We start from the raw sequence: 26,530 nt of genomic DNA, 5'->3' as shown, positions 1-26,530 counted from the left end.
CCTGCCCAAATGCCCAAACCCCAAGGGCCTGGAAGGGCATCAGACCCTTCAAGACGATTACTGAAAAAATTACCCAAGCAGCAGAGACCTTATGTGCATGTAGTTTAGGTGGGTCAAGAGCCCCCACTTCTCCCGCCCAGGGTTTGGGGGTGCCCCCCCCATTGATGAAGACAGCAGCAGCTCCCCTCATCTTCTAGCATGTGTGTTGGCACATCACTGCTCACAGGCCAAGCCCAGCCCGCCATGTCGTTTTTAAGTAAAGTTTTATTGGCACACAGCCCATTCAGTCTTCTACAGACTGTCAGGGGCTGCTTTTGTGCTGTAACAGCAAAGGTGAGTAATCTTGACAGAGACCACATGGCCCACAAAGCCTAAAATGTTGACTCTGGCCCTTTACAGGAAGAGTGTTAACCCCCGTTCTAGCAAAACGAGCCTTCCTGGGTTCTCAAGGCCTGAGCCAAATAATTGCCCTTGGCTCACTGAAAGAGGTTAACATTTCCCGAAAGTTTTCCTTCTGACAGCCCAAAAGAAGCCAGAATGGAAGGTGTACAAGTAACAAGTGCAACAGAGATGGGTAGAGATGTGGACCCTCTTAGCTGGCTTGGCACAGGGCTGAGTGGGGCCAGATGGGGCTGGAGTGGGCCTGGTGCTGGGCCTGCGGGGTGGTGAGGATGGCCTTGCTGGGTGGCAGACCACTGGGCCGCATTTGGGGTACAGCAAAAGGGAGTTAGAGCCCCAGCAAGGCGTGGCACCAGGTAATGAGGCCCTCCCCATTTGGAGTTCAGGCCACACCAGCTTCAAGCCTCAGAGGTGTGCCTACCTTGTGTCAGCCCTACCAGGGCATGAAAGTCGGTCCCTATAGCTCCTGCTGCCCAGGAAGCTTCTGGCTGCGGGTCCAGGTGAGAGACTCTGACCGTGGAATGTTTGTCTTTGGGGTGCAGTCTTCCAGAGTCCCTCCACCCCCGATCCCAGCTGACCTCGTGTTTGGGGGTGTCAATGGGAAGGCATCTCTGACTGGGTGCTAGCGTCTTCTCGGCACATCCAGTATCGAACACCGTCTGGTTCTCGTCCTTGTGACTCCAGTAGGGTTTTCCTGGTGCCCTAAGGTTGGTTTGAACGAAGCTTCTGGGAGATGTTGCCGATGGTAGCGAACCGTCGTTGAGCACTGACTGTGGTAGGCACTATGCTGAGCACTTTTTGCGTATTACGTCATTTAACCCTTGTAGCAACCTAGACAGTAAATATGTCATCTGTGTCAGTTTTTTTTTTTTAATTTTTTTTTTCAACGTTTATTTATTTTTGGGACAGAGAGAGACAGAGCATGAACGGGGGAGGGGCAGAGAGAGAGGGAGACACAGAGTCAGAAACAGGCTCCAGGCTCTGAGCCATCAGCCCAGAGCCCGACGCGGGGCTCGAACTCACGAACCGTGAGATCGTGACCTGAGCTGAAGTCGGACGCTTAACCGACTGCGCCACCCAGGCGCCCTGTGTCAGTTTTTACAAGGGAGGGAACAGGTTCAAGGAGGTTAAGTAAGTCTCTCCAAGGGGCGAATCTGCACAGTCAGACTCCGGAGTCACTAAACCCCTCTACCAGAGCCCCTCACTGCTGGTTTACAATGAGAGCAGGAAGTGACTTGCTGCGTAAGGGGGAATTAGGTGCTTTAATTTATGACTAGCATCAACTGATCACCTGGAGTCTGTAGCCCCACACCAGGTGGACACCGTACTAGCTGTGTGACCTTGGGCAAGCTACTTAACCTCTCTGGTTAATTTTCCTCATCTGCAAACTGGAGGGAGTACCTAACCATTGTAGGAATATTCTGGAAAACAAAGGAGTTACTATATTTCAGGGCTCAGCGTGACTCTTGGTGTGCAATAAATGCTACATGAACCTTTGCTGCTGTTATGATTATCTTTACTGTCACTGGGTCAGGCAGCTCTCCGGGCCAGCACTGGGTGCCTCTCAGACTCGCAGCTCAGTGTTTGCTTCTTACTGGCCCCACTGCAGCCAACGCTGTGCTCTTTCGGAGGCGATGAGAAGTTCAGCAGAGAAAGCAGCAGCCCGGGGTGATCCCAGACCTGGTTCCATTTCCGGCTCTGTTACTCTATGCTTGTGGGAACCTGGGCCAGTCTCCTCCCCTGTAAAATGGGGCAAAAAATGCATACCCACCTCAAGGGACTGTCGAGTGAATGAAGCACTATATACTCTGGGTAGACTGTCAGTGCTTTTAACATGTTGACTCTCTGATACTCTGGAGTTGTTCACACCGTTGATCAGGCTAAGAGCTGTCTGCCTCATTATAATGTTATCGTATTACATATGTCCTTTTAGGCGCTTTGACTTTACTCCTCTGTCTTGGCAGAAGGATAACTTCTAACCTCATTTCACAGATAAGGAAACTGAGGTCCAGATCAGACATGACTGTCTGAGCCTGAGATAGAGACCCCATCTCTGATGGTCACTAAAGGTCCCGGTCCTTCTGGGTTGGAATTGGGGCGTGAGACTCTAAGTGAGTCTTCTTCCTTCCATTCTGCCAGGGCCTGTCTTCCTCATTGGGTAGGGCTGGGTCAAGAGCTGGACAAGACATCAGAGCTCAGTGGTGTGGGGCCTCAAGACTGCAGACTGGCCTTGGACTCTCCAACCCTGATGTCTGAGGGTCCAGGTCCAAGCTGCTGAGCCTGCTGGCCTGGTGAGGATCCTTGGAGCCACCAGGCCCTGTGCGGCCAGCCACCCACCCACATGGCCAGAGAGAAAGGTCCAGGCTGCTTTCTCCAGGGCAGTGATAACCCGTGGGCCCAGTTCCAGGCGGGGATTGTGTAGGATTCTCTGTGCTCCAGAGGATTCCTGCGTTTCGGCAGACACCTCATTATCCCCGTCCGTCCCAGCCGGCTGTGTCCCAGCGCCTCTGTAATCACTCAGGCCCACGCCCAGCAGCCAGCCCAGGGCCAGGAAATCACTCCCCTCCCCTCCCCCGCCTTCCGCCGCCAGCCCAAAGCGGCGCCTGCAGCCACTTGCCCGGTGGACCTCCTGCCTGCCTAACGGTTCTCTCTCCTCCTCTGATTCTCTCTCTCTCCTGCTGCTGCTTGCTCTCGGGGGACTCGGAAGTGTGGCTCTCCAGCTGGGCTGAGTCTCCCAAGAAGGACGTGACAGGTACTGCCCTGAGTGCATGTGTGTGAGCATGTGTGTCCGGGGGCACGCACGTGTGGGAGCCGGTGCCCGCCGGCCGCGGTCCGCATGCTTCCCTGTGATGCGTAGCAGCCCTTTGTCGGCATGCCGGCCGTCCCCTGGGCCCCCTCTTGCTCTTCCGCTAGCGGTACTCGCTGCCTTCCTGACAACCCTCTCTAGGCCCCAAGTCCAACCTTGGAGGCTTAGATGGGTGATGACCACGTAGCACAGTGTGTAAACAGATGCATTTCGGACCCAGAGGTACGGGTTTGTTCCCAGCTCTGCCATGTCCTGGCTGTGTAAACTTAACCTCCCTCAGCAATGCACTGCCCCCTCCCAGGGAGCCTGGCACACAGAAGGTGCTCAGGTGATGGTGAGGCTACCATCATCCTGTACGTGAACTCAGCTGGTCATCCCTGTGAGGTGGGCCAGCCAAAGATGGTCAGTCCCACTTCAGGCAGTTACCTTGAGGCAGAGAGCTGAAGTCTCAGCAGCCCCTCCCTGCCCCCAACCCAGCCTGGTTTCCAGGGTCCCTCACTGGGGAGCTGCAGCAGGTTAGGGAATCCTGTGACTGCTGTCACAGCCTCTGAGCCCCAGAGCTTAGAGCTGCCTCTGCCTCAGTGGCCTTGCCAGGCTTTGGGCTTCGTGGCCCAGGATTGGGCCTCAGGGACTTGGGCCTGTGCCTTGTGCCTAGGCAGAGCTGGGCTGGGGATCAGGGGCTTCCCTGGTCTTACTGGCCAGTGGGAGAGAACCCTAGACAGCAGGGTTCTCAGCTGCTAGAGGGAGATGGTGGCAGGCAGAGGGATGGGAATTCCAGAAGGTCTTCTAGGAGCCCCTCCATTTCTGAGAGTGCTACCTCACACACACACGCACGTACACGCGCGCGCACACACACACACACACACACACACACACACACACACACACACCCATTCTGCCCAAACATGTAGCAGAGATTGAAGCTTGGGAGCTGGGGAACAAGGCAGAAGGGTCAGAGGTCAGAGGGGCTGGGCCAGCCCCCACTGTCAGTCAGCCAGAGGCTTGGCCCCACCCCACCACAGCTGTGGGTAAGAACATGGGGGGTCGACGTTTTGGGAGGGGGCCAGAGGAGAAAGGCAACAGGCAGGAGGACCCCTTCCCTGACCCACGCTCCTTGCAGCCATCCTTCTAGTGTTGTCTGTGACGAGGGCCTGGGCCTGACTAATCACTGGGCTTCTGTCCCTTTTTCCCCTCTCCACGAGCCAGTGAGCCAGAACCCACTTGGCCCACAACTATACATTTTATTCATGAAACGTATAGCCTGGCCGCCCAGGGGCCTATGGAGGAGCCGGCAGGCTGAGTCCAGCCTGAGAGGAACCCGTTGTGAGGGGCTAGAGAGACCTTTGGTCGGATGCCAGGGTTTCGTGGGTGGGGGGGGAGGGGAGGGGGTCAAGGACAACATGGGGAGCCTGGGGTGGGGGCTATCACAGGGCTTGGCTTCTCAGGACGAGCCCAGCTGTTTGGAGTGAGAAGCTGAGGGGAAGCAGTGTGGGCTGGGAAAAACCAGCCAGACTTGGAGTTCAGGGCTGGAGTCTTGGGCAAGTTGCCAGCTTTCTCCGGGCCTTGGTTTCCCCATCTGGAATGTCAGAGAGTGCATGAGACAGTAAGGGGCAGATGTGGGGGATCCTTGTAGGTAAGATTCCTCGGGCTGCATAGCCTGGCATCTCCCCCAGAGTGGGCCCAGGGGGCTCAGACCCGGTCTCTAGCTGGCAAGTAAACAGTGCTTGCCTGGAGGTGGGGTTGGACAGAGGCATGTTTCAGGGACACAACCGCAGCCACCCTTTTCCTGGCACGTGTGGCCCTTGCCCTGAGCCGCCTGCTGATTCTGAGGCTGCAGGGGAATCTGAAACCGTCCCGCTTCCCCCCAAATATCCCATTTCCTGTTTGTTTTATAAACACTGTCTGTAGTTTACTTAGGACATTAATCTTGTCACCTCATTCCATGCGCAGAACAGCCCATTGAGGTAGGTACTTGTACCTGTTTACAAATGAGGAAGCTAAAGCTCAGAGAGGTTAAGTGTCTTCCCCAGGGTCACAGAGCTAGTAAGGGCAAAGCAGGACTGGACCTCAGACTCGAATTTTATGCTTTCACATCATGAATTTCAGGCAGTTGAGGCCAGTGCCAGTCCTGGGCATGTGCTCTCATCAGGGAGACTCTGGTCTAAAGCACACAGTCTGATTGGGGCACAGTGCCCCACAAGAAATCCAGCAGAGGACAGGAGTGAACGCTGCAGCTGGAAAAATCAGGTGACTCCTGGAAGGTCAGAGATGGTTAGGTAGAATTGGAGTTGGTAGAAGAAGGGAAGGCATTCCAGGCAGGGAGAACAGCTAAGGCAAAGGCTTGGAAGTAAAAACCTACATAAAACAGTGTGGTGGGCACACAGTGCCCTCAGTACGTGTGTATTGAATCATGAATGTTGCCTGGGATGGCCCGGGGCGGGGGGGCAGCTATGTGTCAAGGAACTTGGGGGACTCAAATTGTCAGAAAGACTGAGCTTGAATTTGGCCTTTATTCTGGAGGCAACAGGGACCCACTGAAGGTGTTGGAGCAGAGGACTGACTTGGCAAAAGCCTCATTTAGAAGTTTAAGTTGGCAGCGAGGATCAGGCAAGAGCCAGGGGTCCATCCAGGTGGTAGTAGGAGGAATGCAGGTGTGAGGCAGGGCTCCGGGGAACTGCCAGAGCCCTAGCAGATCCAGCTAGGGGCTCTGAATAACAAGGGGCCCATCCCTGGATGAGACTGTTGCAAAGTCCCCTTCCAACCTGGGAAAGGGTCTCTCTCTAGAAGAAGAAGTACACCCCTTCACCATGCTTCTGTCAAACCCTTCCCATCTAAAGACCAGAGGCTCCATCCACTGCCCCTGCCCTTCCTCCTCCTTTGGGCCGACTTCTCCAGCCCCCAATTTTCCAGGCCTTGGCTGGGAGGGGATCCAAAGCAGCCTTTGTGGGATGACATCACCCACCGGCCCGCCTGCCGAGTGGTTTCTCATCTGGATACCTGCTCCCAGCTCATGCCTGCCCAGGCAGCCCTGGGCAGGCAACACCCTAAGAGGCAGATGCCAGAGTGAGCTGGGAGCCTGCATGTGCTGGGGGAGGGGAGAGCAGCCAGGAGCGCAGAGTGTCTGTGTGTCCATCTGTCCATCCCACAGCCTTTGGACTAGCTTCCAGGAAGTGCCATCGCCTGTCTTCTTGTGCTCTGGAAACCCTGGAGAACATTCTCTTAACTTTTCTACCTGTGTCCCAAAATGTCAGTCTTCAGAAAGCTTAGGCCAATTTTCCAAGGGGTTGGGGGGAGGGGGGCGGAATTTTTCCCCTCTTTGAAATCTTGCCTCAGATTTCCTTGGCTTGGATTAAAATAAGCTGAAGTCTCTCCATTCCCCATCACCCCTGCTTGTCCTCTCTAGCAGCTTCTGGCCACAAGCTCGTCACTCCTTGCTCCTCTGTCCTCTGTTTCCCCATCTCCCCTTTTTCCTTTACATAGTTGTCTAGCTTCCCTGAATTTCAGAGGTGAGGCCTTGCCTGGTTTATCTGTATTGGCTCAAAACAAACCACTAAATCACTCTGTTCCTATCTCCGCCCATTTGTTCATTTCATTCATTCATTTTGCAAACACTTGCTGAATGCCTGCTACCTAATGGACCCTGTGGTCTGCCCAACAGAGGTAGCAGCAGTCAACGAGGAACCCACACTCCAGTCTCTGTTAAACACCAACCTTGTGCCAGGTGTGTGAAGATAGGGTGAGGCAGGGTCCCTTTGGAAACCGAGGATCAGTGGCTGTCTGTAGGTGGCAAATGGTAGAGAAGTTCAGAACACAAGAGACCATGTCTGGTGAGCTTGGGTTCAAGTCCCAACTCTGTGACCTTAGGAAAATTGCTTACCTTCATGAGCCTCAGTCTGCCTATGTGTAAAATGGGTCTTTGACAGATCCTACCACATAGGGTTGTTGTGAGGATCCAGTGAGAGGGCAAAATGATGCAGATAGGTGCTTGGCATAGTGCTGACCGTGAGTGAGCACTGAGGGCCTGCTGTTAATTGTCAGTATAATCTGGGCTCTTGGGATTTGGAAGCTCTCTAAGCCTCTGGGAACTCCTCTTTTCTGTTTGTATCGGGAGTTTTTCTTTCCCACAAACTGGAAGGGGAGCCCCTGTGTCTCACAGGGCAGGGGCTGGCCCTTTTTGTGTTGGGTGCACTGAAGAAGTGCTCTTGGCCACAGGGGCACTGGTGTCCCCCCAGGGGCACAGTGGGAGGGAGCCTCTGTCAGCACCATGCCTGGTGGGCAGGAACAGGCTCAAAGGCTGGCCCCATCTGAGTGCAGAATGGATTGGCCCTGCTGCCCAGCTGTTGGTCGCATTTCTGCCTGAAATACAATCCTGGCTTTAGTGGAGCTGTGCGTGTGCACATCCATGTGGCAGGACTCGGCAGGGACAGGGTCCCTTCCTGGTCTCCAAAGGGCCGAGCTGGGGCTGTAGGGCCCACACCCTATGGAAGGAAACCACCAGGGGTAGTGGGTTTCTTTCCTTCCATTGCTCCCCGCCCTGGGTCGGATGGAGCCTTCTTCATAGAAAGACCCAAAGGTCTAAGCAGTGCTTCTGTCCCCTGGCCGTGCACGGGAACCATGGGAGAGGAGGGGGTTCTAAAAAATACCCCAGACCAATTAAAGCTGGACCTCTGGAAGTGAGACCCAGGCATCAGTATTCTTTAAAAGCTCCCTGGGCGATTTTGTGGGGCCAAGTTGAGGATCATTGTGTTAGAAGAATGGGTGTCTAGAAATAGAAATCAGTGGCCATTCTGTAATGGAAAGAGAGATGGGCTTGAACCTGAAACACTGTTTGGTTCTCTCCATGGCAGCTGTGTGAGCTAAGGCAAGTGTCTTGTCCTCTCTGGGCCACTGGGTTGTCTTTTGTGAAATGGGGAGGTGAAAAGGATAAAATGGGACAGTGTCCATGCCTGACACAGAATGTTTGCTAAGTTAGACTCAGGTGTGTAACGAATGTGGCTGTAGGCTAAAGCATCAGGGAACCATACGGAACCCAGGGACCCTCAGCCATTACTGTAGCCTTGCAGGTGGTGTGAATTCCCCAGGCTTCCAGGAGATTGGCAGGTATATAGGATGGTAGACACATAGTTAAAGTGTGCTAGACATTCCCTTTGGGCTGGGGGTGGTCTGGGAAGGCTTCCTGTAGGAGGTAACCAATAGGTCTCTGGTTTGTGGATCCTTTCAGCTCCTGGCAGGGCAGGTCCTGTTTTAGGCGTTTCGTCCGCACCTCCACCCCTAGTGGTGGTGATGGAAATAGTGAGACATGGAGAGGTTTAAGCAGCATGTCCACTGCCACACAGCCAGGAAGCCAAGACGGGCACCCAGTCTGTCCACCTTTCAGCCTGGTGCTTGCTTAATGAATATTGCACTGGTCTGCTGACTGAGAGGGGCGGAGAAGTTGCTTGCTCCTGGGAGCTCCAGCCCGCCTGCCCTCCTTTTGCAGAGCCCCACCTTTTGACCCCCTCAACTGCCAGAGAGGGTGGCTGGAGGCTTCCTGGAGCCTGACCACAAGGCCCAGCCCTAAAAGACAGAGGGAGACTGAATCAGTCTGCATGTGGCCGGAGTGAAGCAGGCCTAAGACTGGTCTGTCTGCACCAGGCCCTTGGGCTCTGTGGCAGCGCCTTGGTGAGCCGAGGGGCAGACGGAGCCGAACTTGAGGAAAAGCTGGCAGGGGGCGGGCTGGGCTCACCGGCTGCTGGCGCTGGGACTTTCTTCTTGGGTTTCAAGTAAACAGTCTCGGCCCTCCTCCCCCTCCCCTGCCTCCACCCCTGGCTCCTCATTCGATGGGTCTCATGTGTTTCTATTTAAGGGTTGCGAGTAAACCCCAGTGATTGGCGGCCTCAAACCCTCTTGACTTCTCGCCTGGGCCCGGGCTGTGGAGACTTCTCTCCTGCTCGCTCCCTCTCCCTCCCGAGGGGAGGACCGCTGCCTCTCTTTTTCTCTGGGTTCACAGGGGCTGGGGGAGAGGCACGAGCCCTCCTCCTTGCCTTGCCTTGCCTTTCTCCCTCTGCTCGGCTCGGCCTCAGCCCTCATGGGCGGCCCTCCTGTCCCGCCCCTGCCGGCCGAGGGGTCTGGGGAGACCACGTCCGCACCAGGCCTCTCCTGCTGCTCGCTCGTGCCGGGCTGTGACTGACTCATCGCAGCGGCAGGCTCTTCCTCTGAGTTTCCAGGGCCTCCGCTCGTCCCCGGCTGTCCCCCCCCCTCCACTCCGGCCCAGCTCCCCATGTCCCCCGGTCCCCGCGGCGCAGCGGGCCGGTGTGGGGCCTTGCTATATGGCCTGTCCTTGGGGCCCGGAGAGCTGCGAGCCCTGGCTGCGGGCGGCCCCTTGGAGCGGCAGCGGCGCTGGCGACGGAACAGCCTCCCCCGAGGCCGATGGACAGGGGGCGCCCCGGCCGCGGGGCCATGGCCGGCCGCTGGCTCACCGCGTGCTTTCTGCCCTCGCCAGGTGCCGACACCAACGCCGAGCCCATGATCCTGGAACAGTACGTGGTGGTGTCCAACTATAAGAAGCAGGAGAACTCGGAGCTGAGCCTGCAGGCCGGGGAGGTGGTGGATGTCATCGAGAAGAACGAGAGCGGTGAGTGCCCAGACGGCCGCGCTGGCTCCCGGGACGGACGGACAGACAGACAGACAGACAGACGGACTGACGGTTGGCTGGTTTTGTTCCCTACCTCCTCCCCCACCTCTGCAGCTGTACGTTATTTCCATCTGGTGGGGAGAGGGCCGAGGAGGCTGAAGTTTCCCCTGTTGGTTTGGGCTGCAGGCCAGCACTTTGCCTGGTGGTGGAAGAATGTCTCTCCAGCTCGGGGAAATTAACCGGCTTGTGTGCATGCAAGGGCAGGGTGGCAGCCGCCGGTGCAAGGTTCCCAGCCTCTGTTCAGGGTCCCCGTGCCCACTGAGGCCACAGGGAAGGTAGCTCCCAGCTCGGGGGCACCTTAGGGCAGCGTCCCCTGTTGGCACCAGGGTCCAGGCAAAAAGACTGGGCTCTGTGGCCGCTGACTCTCTGGTGGGGAAGGCAGGCCACGACGTCACTGTAAGGGCCAGGGTTCTTGGGCCCCTGGCACCTTGTCTGAGGAAAGGCCAGGCCTGTGGGGGTTGGCTAGTGTCCGGGTGGGGAGCTGACTGCCCGTGCAGAGCTGAAGGCTGCCAGGACCTGGGAAGAGGGCCCAGGCAGGGGGATAAGGGAGCCAGGGAGGGCCCCACAGCAGTCGCCCTATCCTTGCAAGCTGAGGCTTTGTCTCGTCCGGGCCCTGCCGATGGCTATCTGGGGCCCCTGGTTGCACGGTTCTCACCAGGTGAACACAAGTGCCTTGGTGCCCTTGGCAGCAGACATCTCTGCAGGTGGAAAAAGGGAGGGCCTGGGTCTGTCTGAGGGGCAGGGCCGGGACATCCATTAGCGGTTTCCCCATATCCTGCTGGGGCTTCAGTTGGTTCCTAGGGTGTTTTGTTTTGGTTTCAGTTAGCTGCCAGGGAAGGTCCCTTGCACAGGATCCTCTTTGGGCTGTATTTGGACACTCCCAGAGGGGAGGGGCCTGTTTTCCTTTTCCTGTCTGACTCCCTTCCCTTCCAATATTTTGAACCCTGAAAGGAAGGTCGACCAAAAGGTGACTGTACTCCCTCTGTAGACAGAGTAACTGAGGCACAGATGGACTGTGGGGAAGTGAGTTAGTGAGTGACCTCAGGGCAAAAGCAGAACAGAATGGGGGCATTCCCAGGCCCCCGATTCCTATGCCTATGGGCAGCAAGTAGCTGTAGAGATGCTGAGGAAATCCCAGCAGGCCTCCTGGGGGAGGTGAGCTCAGCTTCCTGCTGCAGGAGGCTCAGGAACTGTGCTCCCTTGAGAACAGACCTGTGATACTAGCACAGGTCTGACTCCTGGCCCTCCTGGGTCTGGGGTCTTCACAGACCCTTCAGAGAGGTCAGGCTTTGTCATTGTACCTGGTGTCATTGGCAAGGTGGTTGGCAGTGGCATTCCCCACCCCGTGGAGCTACACCCCTAGCTTAAGGCGTGAGCCTTTCACCCCAGGTGCCCACACTGGTCTCTTTCCTGCATAGGTTTTGTCTTCAGCCTTTGTCACAGTACCAGGCCTACCTCCCCAGCCCCACTTCCCATGCCTGCCCCAGGGAAGCAGGCGTTGTCACAGGGGCCTGGCTCTGGAAACCCTGAGTACCTCGAGAGCCAAAGGAAGGGATCTCTGATGGTAGAATTGGAGGCAGCAGCTGAGACAGATGTTTCTGGAGCTTGCTCCAAGGGGAAAAATGGGCCCACTTCTCTACATAGGGTCAGGGCTGCTCAGAAATAGAGTTCTGGCTTAGGGAGCCTTGTACCATTTCACCTGCCTGTGTCACCAGTACGGCTATATAGCCCAGCAGGAGGAGTGTGCCCCCATGTTTCTGCACACCAGCCACTGGCCAGGATGGGGAAGACCCCCACACAAAAGGAAGTCCACATGCTCGAGACTGATTCCCAGGGGCAGACATCCTCCCTCTACCTTCCCATCCCACACTCAGGACCCTAGGAATGCTTGGAAGCCCTGCCTAGCCGTGGGGGAGAGCGCACCTGGAAAAAGTGTAGAGGCACCTCCTCTTCTGAGGAGTCCCCGGTGGCTGTGTGAGGGGGGCTCCAGCAGCCTGACTCCCCAGAGCAGTCCAATCTGACACATACCTCCTCTGAGGGAGCTGCTGGCCCTAGAAGCAGGATTCTGCCCCACCAGTGGCTGAGGCTGGGTAGCTTCAGATCCCTTAATTCCTCTGGGCCTCTGTTATCCCTTCTGTAAAATGGAGATAATTTGGTGGCTGTTTGGAAACAGGAACTGGAGTAATGACCTCCCTGAGCCCTCTCCCAGGTCTGAACTCTGTGGCTGGGAGACTGTGTAGGGCCCTAGGTGTCTGGTAGAGAGCCTCCCTTGAGGTGGCTTTTTGACTTCTCTAGGACTTTTGTGTCTTTATTCTTGGTGGAGATTACTGCTTAGCAGCAGATGTCTGCACAGGGACCTTGGAGTGCTGTGTCCACCATGCAAACCCACACTGTCCATTGCTGTCAGAAACTGGGAGGCCTGGAGTATACAACCAGTTTAACTAGAGAATCTAAGTGGGTGGAGAGGAGAAAGCAGAAGGACCAAACTGCAGATCCTTGGGACAGTGGTGTCCCACTTCAAGGAAGCTGGGTGGCTGAGTTGGGGGAGGGGAGGCGTGTTGTGCATCCTGTAAGCTGGCTTTGGGAGGAGTGGTGAGTGAGGCTTTTGAACTCTGTAACAAAGACCCAATTGTTATGCCTCTGACCTTGGGACACAGTGGGCGTGTTGAGGCATTTCCACTCCAGTGGTTGGGGCAGCAGCCCCAGTTAGCACCATTCCCCCCTGTCCCCCTGCCCAGGGCCTTGCTTTGCCCACCAAGAGCCAGGACTCTGCCTGTGTCCCCTTCTCTCTTGGCTGGAAGTTCCTCGAGTAGAGTGTTCGTAGAGGGGTCCACCAGCCTTTGGCTCTGCCTGTTCATCCAAGCCCTCTGGCTGGGACCATAGCCAGCAAGTGATTTGGGGTATCGTTGTGCCAGCCCCCAGCTGTGGGGGATGTAATCTCCTTGGTCTAGAGAGAGATGTGTCTGGAAGGCAATTCAGAGTCAGTAAAAAGTAAACGCCAGGGGCCATTTCATGAGTATCATTTTAACAGAATCAGGGAATGACCCTATGCGGTAGAAGGCCCTTTAACAATTTTGTGGCTGAAGTAACAGGCTAAGAGGTTAAGTCATTTTCTTCGAGTCCAACAGCTGGGATCTCTGCCCTCTACAGAGGACATAGGAGGAGGGTGAGAACCGTCCCATCCCGGGTAGGATCACCAGGAGCTGGTGGCGTTGCATGTTGGGGGAGAGACGGGCTGGTTGAGATGACCACAGGTCTCCCTGTAACATCTTTGAAGGAGGAGGACTCTGTGTCCCACCTTCCAACATGGTGGTCATAGGTAGTGGGAACTCGCGTTGTTAATTGTTCCTTTGAACTTGGGGGCAAGCGCCAGCTGAGAGGATCTCAGGAGGGTGCCCACTGCACCGAGGACAAGCCTATTCCAGGGAATGTAGGTGGGCAGAAGTCAAGAACACCCAAAGTGGGTGGCTTCAGGGAAAGCCTTTTTGATCAAGCAGTGGGCCTGGGGCCCAGCCAGAAAGGACTCTTTTTCTCCTTTGATAAACAGGGACAAATCTCGCAGAAAGATTCAACAGCTTTGCTTGCTTTGACAACCAGCAAGGTTGTGCAACAGCCACTGTTGTCTTGTCCTTGAGAACCCCTCCACCCTCTACCCTTCACATACACAGCATCCCCTGAGATGCCTCCTTTGTAGGACATTCTTGTGCCCCAGAGACCACACTGGCTTCACCTTCATGCAGCTATAATCTGGTGGGATATCTTGTAGAGTGGTGATGGCAAGGTCTCCGTTGCTCTGGTTGCTGATCTCCAACTTGCCAGGATTGCTTCCTCCTTCTTAGGAATAAAGGTCGGGGGAGGATGTGAGGATATGAGTCAACAGATGGCTCATTGTTTTCCTGCCTCACCTTTCCTTCTCTGAGTCTTCGTTTCTTTCCTGGTATCAGCATGATAACCCTGGGAGTTCTCACACTTCCTCAGGGGCACATAGCTATAGGACTAGCATCAAATCATGCTGGCAAGGAATTTTGAGCTCCGCTGGTCCACCCAAGTGAGAAATTGTACAGGTGACAAAACTGAGCCTTGGGGAGTCTGTACATCTCAGTCTTCTCCAAAATCAATGCTTTGGTACCAACTGAGTAGTGAGCAGAGGACAGAAATCCACTCACACTTGCTCAAGAGACTACTGAAAGGATGCAGGGAAATCTCCCTGAACCCAAGGATGTGAGGGGCATCCCAGCCTCACAGGAGCTGGGAACCAGAAAGTCGGCACAAGCCAGATCATCTGTCTGTCTGTCTCTTGGGTGTACCATATAGATTTAAAGCCCCCCTGCAGTCTTCTCACTGCAGACCAACCTCCATTCCCTTCCTGTTCACTTATAACGGCAGCCCGTTCACCTGCTATTGCTCTGTCAGGACCAGACTACATGGCTTTTCAGTTGAGACAACTGCCACCAATGGACTGTGGCTCCTGGTTCTCGGAATTCAAAATTTCAAGTTTGAATCTGAATCTGATTGGTTACTGGCCAGCCAATCAGCAGACCTTCCATGAGGTGGCCAGCCCCAGGCCAATCAGCTGTGTCCAGAAATGTCATGGGGTATAAATCTGGCTACCTCACCAGCCTCCTCAGCAGTGGCTGGTGGAGAGCAGCTTTTAAAGAAAGGAGATGCAGAGGGGTAAAGTACCCTAAAACATGTTGGGCTGCAAACTATTTACTTGTTCAGCAGCTGTGTGTGTGGTGGAGAAACAAAGAATCAGGAATCTGAATAGTAGGTTGAAGATCGAATATTACCCTAACTTTGTGATGTAAATAGGAATCACTTTGTTTCCTCATGAGTAGAAGGGGGCAGTGATAAACACTGCGTGGGCCTTTGGGGGAGGGGGCTAATAAAGTAGAACCATTTATTATTTGCTAAATATATTTATTATAAAGACAAACTGATAAGCTTTCAGATTTTTGTGTCATATGATAGTTTTGTATCGACAAAGATACTGCATTCTTCAGCCATATATTTTGTGAGTTAGAATTTCTTTCTAACACTGAGGTTGTATCTCTTCTGTTATTTAGCTGTTTCTTCTTGAACATTGTTATAACTGGTTCTAAGTGAGCTTCTTATAAGGGAGAATCTACATAGTGTTCATTTATTCACTCATTCGTTTATTTCACAATTCTTGAATACCTCCTTTATCCCAGTCCCCATGCTAGTTTGGTGCATACCCATAAGGTTCCTGCCTTTATGAAGCTTAGGCTCTAATCGATGTGAGCATTCTGGGTACTTAAGGGGTGGACTGTATTGTCAGGCTGGGGTGGCTTCACAGAGTTTACAGTGTCTTCAGTGGACTTCTCTTATGTATCTTCTATGTCTTCTGCTTAGATTATGTGCTTACTAAGAAACCACCTGACTGCTAATTCAGATTGCCACGCTACCCTACAAAAGAGATAACCCAGTAAAGATAGGATAGGCTGTTTCTAGAAAGGCAAGTTAATCACAGTCTGCATTGCAGACTATCTCTGGCAGGCAGGTGTTGTCCGCTTTGCCTCCAAGGGAAAGGGCCACAGAGCATAGATCCAGGATCAAAAACTAGCATCCTAATTCTGCCTTGGGCCCCCTCAGCACAGCTTTATATATTGCAGACTAGAGATTGTTTTGAGAATGGGATTGCAGGACGGCCTAGCAATGTAAGATATGGCTTCAACTTAGACAAGCCTGGTTTTCATCTTCACTTGGTACTTGCTGGTGGTGAGTCTGGGAAAGTTACTTGGGTCTCCTGAGCATCAGTTTCCTTGCCTTTAAAATGGGCATAATTGTACCCACAGCTATAGGGTCAATGTATGCTGATTTGAAAGGAATTCCGTGCTTAGTACAGGGCCTGGCACACAGGAAGTGCTCAGGACGTGCTGGTCACCAGGAAGACTGCTGGACTAGGGCAGCTATGCCACAGATTGATCTTGGCGCCCACAGTAGGCCAGTTTTCCTCTATGGCCTCCATTTCCCTGCCTGGCCAGAGAATGGATTGCACTCAGTAGTGTTACGGATTCCCTCGGCCCTGATGGTTTGCAAGGTGGGTAGGGCAAGCAGGGAGCTTGCTGCAGGGTAGCGAAGGCCAGAAACCATGTTGGAGACCAGAGTCGCAACTTTGGAGCCCTGGCTTGGGTAGCTGTCCTTGCCCCAGTCTGTGGCAGGAAAGGAGTTGGAGAAAAAAGTAAGGTCCCATTGATGACCCAGAGACCATACCCTCACAGGGCCACAAGCTTCGAGCAAGGCTGAGGGAAGAGGAGTGGCTCACCCATGACATCCTCATGCTGGCTGTCCCGCAGTGACCCTGTTGCATGGTGCAGAGCTGAAGCACTGGGGGTGGTAGGAGACTAGCAGAGTCAAGGAAGGCTGCCTGGAGGAATTGGAGGCATTGCGCTGGGCCTTAGAAGGAGGTTAGGTAGGCAGAGATGCAAAGGAACTCTAGGTCCACATGAAGGGGTGGAGGGGTGCGCCTGGTGGGGCCACCTCCGGCGGGTGCGTCCTGATGAAGAAAGTGGAAGCTGGGCGGCAGTGGAGGGGGAGGAAGGATGGGGCCATGGGAACAGGTGAGCAGGAGAGGGACGTGAGGATGTGGCACTAGAGGCAAGCAGTCCCAGCTGTGGGGAGGAAGGTGGCAGGGGAAGGTGTGTCTGGGAACCGGAAGTCGCTCTTCCCTCGAGTGGGCTGTTGTCTGGGAGGCGCCCCAGGGCTTGTCAGCACTGAGCACTGCCAGCCACCCGGCTGGAGCCAGCTGCCAGACGGCTGGGTGGAACAGTAGCCACCAGGGTACTCTCTTGTCTTGCCTCCGCCTGTTCAGGCAGGACGAGTAGGGTGGCTGGTCACTCCCACCTCACATTGGCTCAGTGGACCTGTCGTGTCCCAAACTCCTCTGAGGCCATCACCCTGGAATAGTCATTTCTGAGCAAAAGATGTGTTTTGGTGGTGACCTTGGAAATCCAGCTGACATGCCAGTGTGACACCAGCTGCTCCCCTCAGCCCCGGGGCAGCACAGCTTGGCTGCCTTCCCTTTTGGGGGGCACACAGGTTTGCGCTGAGTTTGCACGGGCATCTCCAAAATGCTGCTTTTCTGGGTTTGAACACCAAGGGAATACTTAAACCACACACTGCCCAGACCCCAGCAAGGCCCATCTTCACGCGAGCCGTCGTTACCCTATTATTTGACCAGGTGCCCGGCTGCGGCCCAGAGGTGAAGGAGGCCCACACGGTCCCACCCTCACGGGGCTCCCATGTAGTGGTGAGACGGTCACAAGTAAACCAGGAAAATAATTGGAGATTTTGAAAAGCGCAACACAGGAAATAGGGCACTGTGACCCTCACGTGAATAAACGGCGAGAGTGGGGGTAATCATGTGGCCAGGAAAGGCCCCCCTGGAGGCCTTCTGTGCTGAGAATGTGTGGAGCTCGGTGGGCAGAGAAAAAACCAGAGGCCAGTTGGTTTGGGGAGCACGGTGGCGAGTGAGGGCAGAGAAGGGGGAGAGGCCAGGTGGTACCACGGCAGGGCGCATTCTCCATACAACAGCCACCGCGTACCTGGTAGGAGTCTTGCAGTGTAGCCACCAGGTGACCCCACTCCCCTCCCCGGATATACCCTGGCCCAGGTGCCCAGGGAGCGGGCACCACCGGACACCCCCTGCCCGTTCCCAACGCGCACACTCATGCAGGACCTTTCGCCAGTAGGAGCGACAGGTCTCGCCGCACGCACGGCTGAAGCACAGGGAGAGAGTTCCCCACACAGCATTCCCTCCGCTCTTACATAACAGATTTCCACCCTGCCATTGTGGCACTTTCTGGGGAGTATAATTTGTCAGGACCTCAGGGAATTTGGGCTGAGTAATTGCCCCTTGTTTCTTCCCCCCAGATGAACCCGTGGCTGTGTGATACTACATTCTCAGCAGTTGGGTTTTCACTAATCACTCGTGGTAGTGGGGTTTACCGCCCTCCTCTCTATCAGCATCTTTTCAGATTCCGTAACCTCACCCTCTGGGCTCCCAGTGCTGGCCTGCACTCCCTGGTCTCCTCACGGGAAAGCCAGGGTGACCCAGTTCAGCTGGTCGCCCTGTGATGCTTGGTGGGAGCCAGTGTCCCCTGGGACTAAGTGGAGAGCAGCTCGTGGCTCATGGAAGCCCCGGCTTCACTTCTACCTATGTTTAAAATGTGCTTTAGGGAATTTTGGGGGGATTTTTGTTTGTTTGTTTCACTTAATCGTCTCAGCCTCCACTTCACATTTCCCTTCTTAGGCATGCGCTTTTTAGGCTCATGCTGAAATATATTTGCCTCCCTTAAGCTTTTATTGGACTAAATTGTGGGGAAGTGGCCCAGGCTCCACGGGAGGTGAGTGAAAGCCAAACTAAGAGAAAGCGTCTGCCAAGGACTGGCCATAAAGTGAGCGAGCCACGAGTAGGTTTTTGAGATTGGTGTGCAGATCTCTCTCTTCTGTTACACCTGGCCCATCAGCATTGCCATGAGTGGCCCTTGAATCACCATGTCCCAGAACCTTGTGGGTTTATTTTATTTTATTTTTTTAATGTTTACTTATTTTTGAGAGAGAGAGAGCATGGGTGGGAAAGGGGCAGAGAGAGAGGGAGACACAGAATCCGAAGCAGGCTCCAGGTTCCCGGCTCCCAGCTGTCAGCACAGGTCCCGACGCAGGGCTCAAACTCCTGAACCGCGAGATCGTGACCTGAGCCGAAGTCGGACACTTAACCAACTGAACCACCCAGGTGCCCCATAAACCATGCAGTTTATAAAACATATTAGTAAGACAAAGGGCAAATGCTGGCATTGTGCTTCTCAGAGGTGGAAATTGAAGCCCAGAGAGGTTAAGTGACTCGCCCCAAGGTTGCACAGCTGGAAGGTGGGGTGTGGACTTCCAACACATGCCATTTATCCACTGTTTGGAAATCTGGATGTTTGCATTTCTCTTCCTTGTAGATTTAGAGAGCCATGCCCCTGAGTGCTCTGCTGCGTGAGTTCCCCAGGCCACAGAGAGCAGGGGAACAGAAATCAGTCCTGCTGAAGCCCTGTCTGGGATAGGAGAAAAGTAGTCCAAAGGGAAGTTTCTTGCAGAAGAGTCATGTGCATGCTCCAGTGTTTGGCTCAGCCAGGTCCATGGGCCAGGGCTGAACTGGATGGGTAGATGAATTAGGGGCATTTGTGATTTCCCCAGAGATCTGCTCACCAGGGCCCTGGTGGGCGGGGCTGACGGTGTGCAGGCAGTGCTGGGCAGGACCCCAGCCCTCTCTGCCTTCTTCTCTGTCCAAATAAACAATGTCCTGCCCCCTCCCCTTAACCTCACCAGACCCAAAGAAGAGCTGCCTCTGCCTCCTTCTCCCCCTCCCGCGACATCTTTAATCTCAGCCCTATTTGAGTGACATCCTACCTGCAGGAAATGCTTCCATACGCTGTGGTTTGCTTATTCAGTCGCCAAATAACGTACCTACTGTGTGCCCAGCACTGGGGTGTAGCATTTGACAAGAAGCAGCTGTCCCTATCTTCCTGTCACTGAGGGGATGGCATTCTAGGGATCCGTCTTGCCTGCAAGGTAAAGGCCCAGATGCAGTGAGTCAATCATTTTCACAGTGTACCTGCTAAATGCGAGGCAGAAAGCACAGTGTAGCTGGGGTTCTGTGGTGTCGTGGAGAGGACAGGGAGGGCAGGACCAGAAGGCTATGGGTTTTCATGAATACTGTTGGGTTCAGAGATGGGACAGTGCCTGGTCAGGGCAGTCTTCTGGAGAAGATGGGCCTTGAGCAAGTTGCTGAAGGAAGAGGGGGCTCCAAGCCGAGTTGAGTCAGAATGACACCTTCCAGGGCGCAGAGGGTGGACACAAACAAGCATAATCTGGCCACCGTGTCTGAGGCTGCCTATGGGAAAGTTTTCACCCAGCAGGGAACAGGCTGGGGGTGTGTGTCAGGGGCCTCAAAGGGCCCCAAATGTCAGGTGAAGGAGAGATTTCCCCCTTTCTTTCCCGCCAAGCTGAGAGAGACCTTTCTGACGATCTGCCCAAACCTCTTCTTTGTCAGAGGAAGAACAGAGCCTGGAAAAGTAAAGCTCCTCACCAGTGTCATGTGGCGAGTTCATGGCTGTGCTGTGGCACAGCTGTGGACCGCTGGCATAGAGGTGGCCGTCTCCGAGGCCCGCTGGCATCTCCCAGCATCACTGAGGTCTTGCCACCCTCTCTAGGCTGGCCACACCCCATCTTGCCCCTGGCTGGCTGACTGAGGCTCCCTGACCCTGGGCCCTCAGCCTGGTGCTAAAGCTGGAGCCTAGAGGCAGGCCCCAGACTCAGAGGTGCTTCCTACATGCTCTTAACACTGTATGTTCAAACAGACTGATTTTTCAAACATGGTGACTTCCTTCCTGCAAGATCATCTTCAGATGCCTCACCTTGAAAATATGGACTCCCCGCCGTTTAGCGACCCCACTTCTCTGGGCAGTTCCACTGGCTGGCTGTGGTCTCCCCCCAGACCAGAGGCTGTGCCTCCTCGGCCCCTCTTGCACCTCCCTAGGAAGGTGTTGAGGTCGCTGTTGAGGTTGGCCAGGCATCCAGTCCCCCTGTTTCTGGACACTCTGTCTTCTCTTGTTTGTTTTCTGTACTTCTAACTGGCGCCCTTGCAAGGCCCCAGCCTTCTCTCTGCTCAGCGTGCTCACCGTCTTTTGATTACCACAGGAGTTTGAGCTGCTGTGGTCAGGATGCACGCGCAGCAAGGCCTGGGTCCTACAGGCTTCTCCCAGTCCTGGCCTGGCCATGTGACCTCCCTGTGCTCTGGGGGACTTTCTGCCAGTTCCAGCCACCCACTCGAGCCACTGGCTCAAGGGATTGCCACTTGGCACAGTGCTTAGGGTGTCATCTCAACGGGCAGGGCGGTGCTAGGCCCTCATGGAAGGAATGCCAGGCTTTATATAAAAGGATCTCAGGTCAATCTAGGTTCCAAGCTCAGTTACCCACTAACCAGGTGGCCTCTCTGAGCATCACCTTCCCTCATAGAATGGAAATGTGATCGGGAGTGAAGACAGTGGCCACGGTTCTGTTCCGGATACCAAGCACCCCACTCCCGTGACCATCCTGCTTTTACCAAAACTGGGCAAGAAGCAGGCCTTTCATCTCTGTACTTCCAGAGTTCCTAAGGTCCCTTCTAACCCCTGGGGCTCCGAGAGAAAACCAGTTTCAGCTTAAAGGGAGCAGGTGAGGGGAATTTGACCATGTTGGTAAGCCTTCAGCCAGCTCCCTAAGCAGCCAAATGGGTCACTGGCTGCAAACATCCCTGGGTTTGTAATGATGATCACAGGGCTCGTGGGCTCCTGGACACCTTTGGAATGGGCTTTGTGAGGCCAAATGCTTTGCAGATTAAATTTCTGGACAAAGAACAGCTGAGAAATAGTCCTGAGCTTTGCTAAGCCATTTCTATGCTATGGCAGCAAAAGGGGCGTGTGTGGTGTGTGTGTGTGTGTGTGTGTGTGTGTGTGTGTGTGTGTGTGTGTGTGTGTGTGTGTTCGTTCTTTCGTTCTCTTCCCTAATAAAGGGGAGAGGCGTAGGCAAGAGAGGAGGAAGGTCCAATCCCGAGCCTCCCTCTCTTCTTCAATTTGCATCAGCCAATGGGTACCGCTGGTGCTGCTGTGTTTTCCAGGATGGTGCTGGTAACAGAAGGAATATGATTAGTGTTATGGAATTTCATGGTTGGGGTTGGGGGTGGCTTTTCCCCCCTTTTTAAAATAAATGTTTTGAAGAGTTGCCCTGGAGAGCTGCTGAAAGCAGAGGCTGACGGACATTTTTGGTCATGTCAGACGAGGACAGGATTATCCAAGTGAGCAGGGGTGTCTCTCCCCTTCAGCGGGGCTGCAGGGTTCCAGGGCCATCCTGCCAGAAAGCGAGCAAGGGGCCGTAATCACAAACAGGCTGGGATCAGTTACAACCAGAAGTATTACTTTAGACTCTTGGCTTTGATGGGGAAGAATGCAGTTTTCCTCACCCCTCCTCCCCCGTCCTTCTCAAGTTAAACAAGATCTGTGAAAGCAATAGCTCTGGGATATAAAGAGAGGCCAAAATCCAAAGCAGCAAGGGGTCTCAAAAGCCCAGCATGGGAGGGTTCCCCCAGCCCCTGCCGATACTGGAACAGGGGTTTGCCTGGCCTGTTCACTGTCCCCCCATCCCTTCTTGGGTGAACCGGAGAAGCACATTTTCCCAGAGTCTTTCTTGTCTACCTAGGGCATCCTCACCTCTATCTTGCCCACTTGGCTCTTCTGCATATGCAAGCTGGCATTTTCTTCGTGTTTGCAATGTACCTGAGCACCGTGGGGAGGAGGAGGGGACAGGTGGGAATGTAATGAAAATAGCTTAGCACACTGGAGCAGGTGATTCGCCAGCTTCTTCCCTGATCAGCCTGTGCAGACAACAAACTAATGAGGCCCTCACCCCTTGTAGCCATGACCCGGCCCTGGGGGGATCTGCTTCTCAACCCCCTCTCCTGCCTTGGCCGGCACCTCCTATCTACTCCTTCACACTTGGGGATAAATAATACTGCCCCCTGGAGTGTTGGCACCGTCAGGGGCGTGCTTCCCCCGTCACTGGTGCCTGGAGCAGAACCAGGGTTGGCCAACATGTAGACCTCCTTGCCAACAGAGCAGGATTTTAACTGACTGCTCCTTAGAGGAGAGGAAGGAAGTTGACCTCATCCTCAGGCTTTGCACAGAGAGAGTGAGCATCCAGGGCTCCTGCCTCAGTGCCTCCCTTATGAGTGTGTAACCCCACTCTTGTGCCTCACCGCACAGCCAGACACAAACTCACCTCCTTGGACTTCAAGGGCCCCCACTTTGGGTGAGGCCAGAACATCTTGTCAGCGCTGTTGTGGCAGCGGACAGGAGGATTCTGTACCCCAGGGGCCTAGCCTGCCTTCCGTACCCCCGTCTCTCAGTCTCCTTGGGGCCGTCCCACCATCTCAGGGCCCTTGGATGGGAAACTTCATTCTTGAAGTGGATTCAGGGTTGGGGAGCCTGAATGGAGTCACAGCCCAGTTTGGTGGGACACTCACATTCTAGTCTAAGGGCCAGGTCAGAGCTGGGGAGCTGGACCCGGTGACAATATTGCTCACTTACTGGGGAGTGAAGTTATAGCCTGTCATGGCTGAGGGTTGAGACTCAGCTGAGGTGTCTTGGGCCTGTCACTGCCAACACCTATTTAAAGGAGGGAAATCTTCATAGTCCACCTCAACCCCCAAACTTAAACTTGGAGTAGGCCTCCCTACCTTAGGACCACCCAGACACCCTAAAGTTGGTCGGGTGACCCCATGGAGACTGGGAGAAGGCGGTATGGAGGGCAAGCTAGGTCAGTGACTTCCCAGCTTCCGACCCTCTCTGCCATCAAGGTACCAGGATATTCCTGCTGACCATGGTGGCATATTGATCAAAGACCAGCCCTCATGCAGATTGGAAAAATCAAACCAAGCAAACCAAGCTGAACAAGGAAGACTTGATCCCCATGTCCTGGAGCTGATGGTCTAATGGAGGAAGCAGACGGTTCCTGCTTCTGACGCAGCTGAGGGGACCGTGGTCGTTGGTGTGTCATGAGGCATGGTGGTGACTGTCTTTGGGTGTTGGAGCAGGAGGCACCAGAGATTGACAGGGTAAAGGTAGGAAGGGGCCCATCACTGGTTGGTGACCAGAGTGTCAGTCACACCATCTGATTGATCACTAACCGTGGTGAGTCTACAATGAGACACTTGGACCTGGGTAGTCTCTGGGGCATCCAGACTAATGGTATATCTGTTGGGAGTGTAGCCTCTTCTCCTTGGATTTGAATAGGATCTCTACCAGACCAGCTCTTAGGAACTAGCAAGACAAGAGGGTACCCAGGGACAGGAGAGACAGAAAGGGAAATGGGGCGAGAAAAGTTCAGGGAAAGAAGGAGCCTGTTCCTAAATCACCATAAACCTGGTTGGGCCTTCGGGATGGTTGTCCCAGGATCAGAGTGTTTGGGACTCAAGTTAACCTATTTGCTGCTTTCTAGAGACTATTAATATCAGAAGCTGTAAGAAGGGTGAGAAAGGGATCACCGAAGCACCTCCTGTATATCAGAGAGCGAGCCAAACCCCTTTATTCTTGTAATTCCCGCCACTGCCCTATAAAGCACAGGTATCATGACTTTCATTTATGAGAAGGCTGAGGCCCTGGGAGCTCAGGTGATTTGCCAGCTTCTTCCCGGCACACTCTGCTGAATTCTGGTTAATTCTCTGTGGTTCTTTGGGCCCTGAGTAGGGCACCATGGTGGGGAGAAGCTATTTTTGGTATAGCCTTCTCCCCACCCACCCTCTGGGTGTTGGGGACAGCAGGTCTCTGGGGCTGCCCATTCCCAAGCTCCAAATTGTGCCCACCAAGGAGGAGGGCTTTGTTTGTGTTTCCTGTATGAGAAGCCATGACTCCAAGAGTCCCAGTGGAGCCCTGCACCAGCCAGTGGGGCTGCTTTGAATGGGTTTGAGGAGGGGCCGCTCAAGGCCTCTGCATTCCTCCTGGAGCCTCACCCAGGGCGTCGGCTTGTCCCTGGTGCCAGGCCTGTGGGACCTCCCTGGGCTTTGCCTTTCCATTCCAGAGAAGGGAGAGGACCAAAGGAAAATGGCCCATTCAGGTGTACACGCTGATCACACGGGAGCCCTTCCAGTGGGAGGGTCAGCTTACTGGGTGATCTTGGGCAAGATATGCAACAAGCAACCAAAATCTCCTGGTCTCAGGTCCCTGTGGGCAAATCCTCCTAGGTGAGCCATGAGTCAGAAGCACCTCGTGAATTTGGGGGGACTGGAAGAGGGATGCCACCTAGGGGCTGCGTAACTGTCCTGGGCTCCAGCAGGGCAGAAGGCCCCGGGCCAGAGGGATGAGCGCTAGAAAGAAGCCCACTGCTGACCCTACACTGACCCCAGGAGCTAGACTTTGAGAGATACTTGAGGATAAGGAAGCAGGAGAGACTTCGGTGTGTGGGTGGGGAAGCCAGGGAAAGAGGAGGAAGTCTTGAGCTCATTTGTCAGGGCATTTCACTTTCAACAACTATTTACTGAGTCCCTTCTTTGTCTGAAACACTGAGCTAGACAGGGGCTTGAGAGGATGCCAGGATGAGCAAGCCTTGGCCTTTGTCCGTAGAGAGCTCTTGGTCTCGCTAGGGGAGATGGCCAACCCAAACCTGAGGTCGGGGGTGCCGGGGGAGCACAGGGGCAGAAGAGCAGAATCACAACTGACAGGGATTTGCAGGAACATGGCAAAAGTGGTGGCTTTGAAAGATGAGGCCTGGGCTTAGCGATCGATGGATCTGGGAGAGCAATTTTGGGGTCTGCTGGGTGTGCACAAAAACAACACAGAGGGCACTTCCTGCCAGGCTGCATGGAAGGCTTGTGTTCAGATCCCACTCTGCCACTGGGTAGCCAGTCTGGGGCCATTTTGATCCTCAGTTTCTGTATCTATAAAATGGGGGTGATATTTTGAAATCCATGTGGCCATTGAGAAGGTTGACTGAAAAAGTTGTGGAGTGCTGTATTCGTTTTCTCTTCTCTTCCCCGATAGACATGGGCGGGCCGCCGTCCAGTCTGGGCAGTGAGTTGTACTGGGGGAGCAGGGGTGGGAGTCCATCAGGCTCCTGAAATTGCTTGGAAGAATAATCCATCCGCCCCCATCTACCTACAGCCCACAGACTTTTCAAAGCATTTTCCCATCTGTTATTTCAGAGTAGCTCTCTAGGGCTAAGTAGGCCAGGTGGCTTTGTTTCCATTTTTTCGAAAGAAGAAACTGAGTTTCAGAAGGGTAAATGGTTTGCACAAGACCTCAAAGCCTACTAATGGCCAAACTTGGATTTGAATCAAGGGGGTGCATATTCTTAACCCAACGGCTCCTTTTGCAACATCAGTGTTTCCCAAGGAGTGGGTTGTAAAAATGTGTGGTGGACACAGGATTCAGTGGCATGGAATCCTGTCACGAGACAGTTAGTTGACTTCTCTTCCACAGCACGCTGGGTCAAGGGCACAGTCTCTTTTGGCGCTTCGGTGTTAGCATGTGCTGATGTTGCTGGCTTGTTTGTTTGTTAGAAAAATCTGGCCCCAGCCTTAGTGTCTCGGTAGAGCTTGCCTTAATATCTGACTAGCAGTCTATAGCATTGTTGTTTCAGTGTATGGGTTTCTCCAGTTATCTTCTGTTTGCACCAAGGAATATTGGCTTTCCACTTAGTGTAGCATAGGAAAATGTCTTTTTAAAATACAAAAGTATTTACGTGCTTCTTGTAAAGCAAACACTAGTAGAGGTACCACCTAGAGGGCTTCACTGGATGTCTGGTGCTCTGTTAATGACTGAGGTTTGGGAAATGCAGTTACAGGACCCCAGTGGGACACTCCTGGGTACCTTCCTTCCCCACGGTCTCCTAGAGTGACACCAGAGGCTCCCAAATTCCCGCCGGGAAAGGAGCCTGGAAAAGCATCAGTATTGGTGGTGTCTGCTCCCCACACAGCGTAGAAGAATCCACGTTGTCAGAGAGCTGTTGACGTCAGGCGGTACAGAATTTTGCAAGGCCTCTATTTAAAATTCCCCAAAAATTAAATAAGGAGGGCTTGGAGGGAGGAATGCCCTAGACAAATTGTGGAGTGGGTTTTT

The 26,530-nt window shown here is 54.1% G+C and overlaps 1 protein-coding gene across 10 annotated transcripts in view; it reads left to right on the top strand.

The window, feature by feature from the left end:
• SH3PXD2A (SH3 and PX domains 2A) overlaps positions 1–26,530 on the top strand; it is a 243,177-nt gene that overhangs the window by 175,276 nt on the left and 41,371 nt on the right. For 8 of the 10 annotated variants that reach the window (XM_045040633.1, XM_019813773.3, XM_019813772.3 and 5 more), the window contains 2 exons: positions 3,107–3,151; positions 9,687–9,818. In XM_045040633.1, the coding sequence (XP_044896568.1) occupies positions 3,107–3,151; positions 9,687–9,818 (177 nt within the window). The remainder of the gene's footprint in view (positions 1–3,106; positions 3,152–9,686; positions 9,819–26,530) is intronic. The other 2 variants (XM_011287436.4, XM_045040635.1) reach the window with 1 other exon arrangement.

This window comes from Felis catus, chromosome D2, assembly GCF_018350175.1.
Source record: "Felis catus isolate Fca126 chromosome D2, F.catus_Fca126_mat1.0, whole genome shotgun sequence".
NCBI classification, from domain to species: Eukaryota; Metazoa; Chordata; class Mammalia; order Carnivora; family Felidae; genus Felis; species Felis catus.
This window is presented reverse-complemented; position numbering and strand designations above follow the sequence as displayed.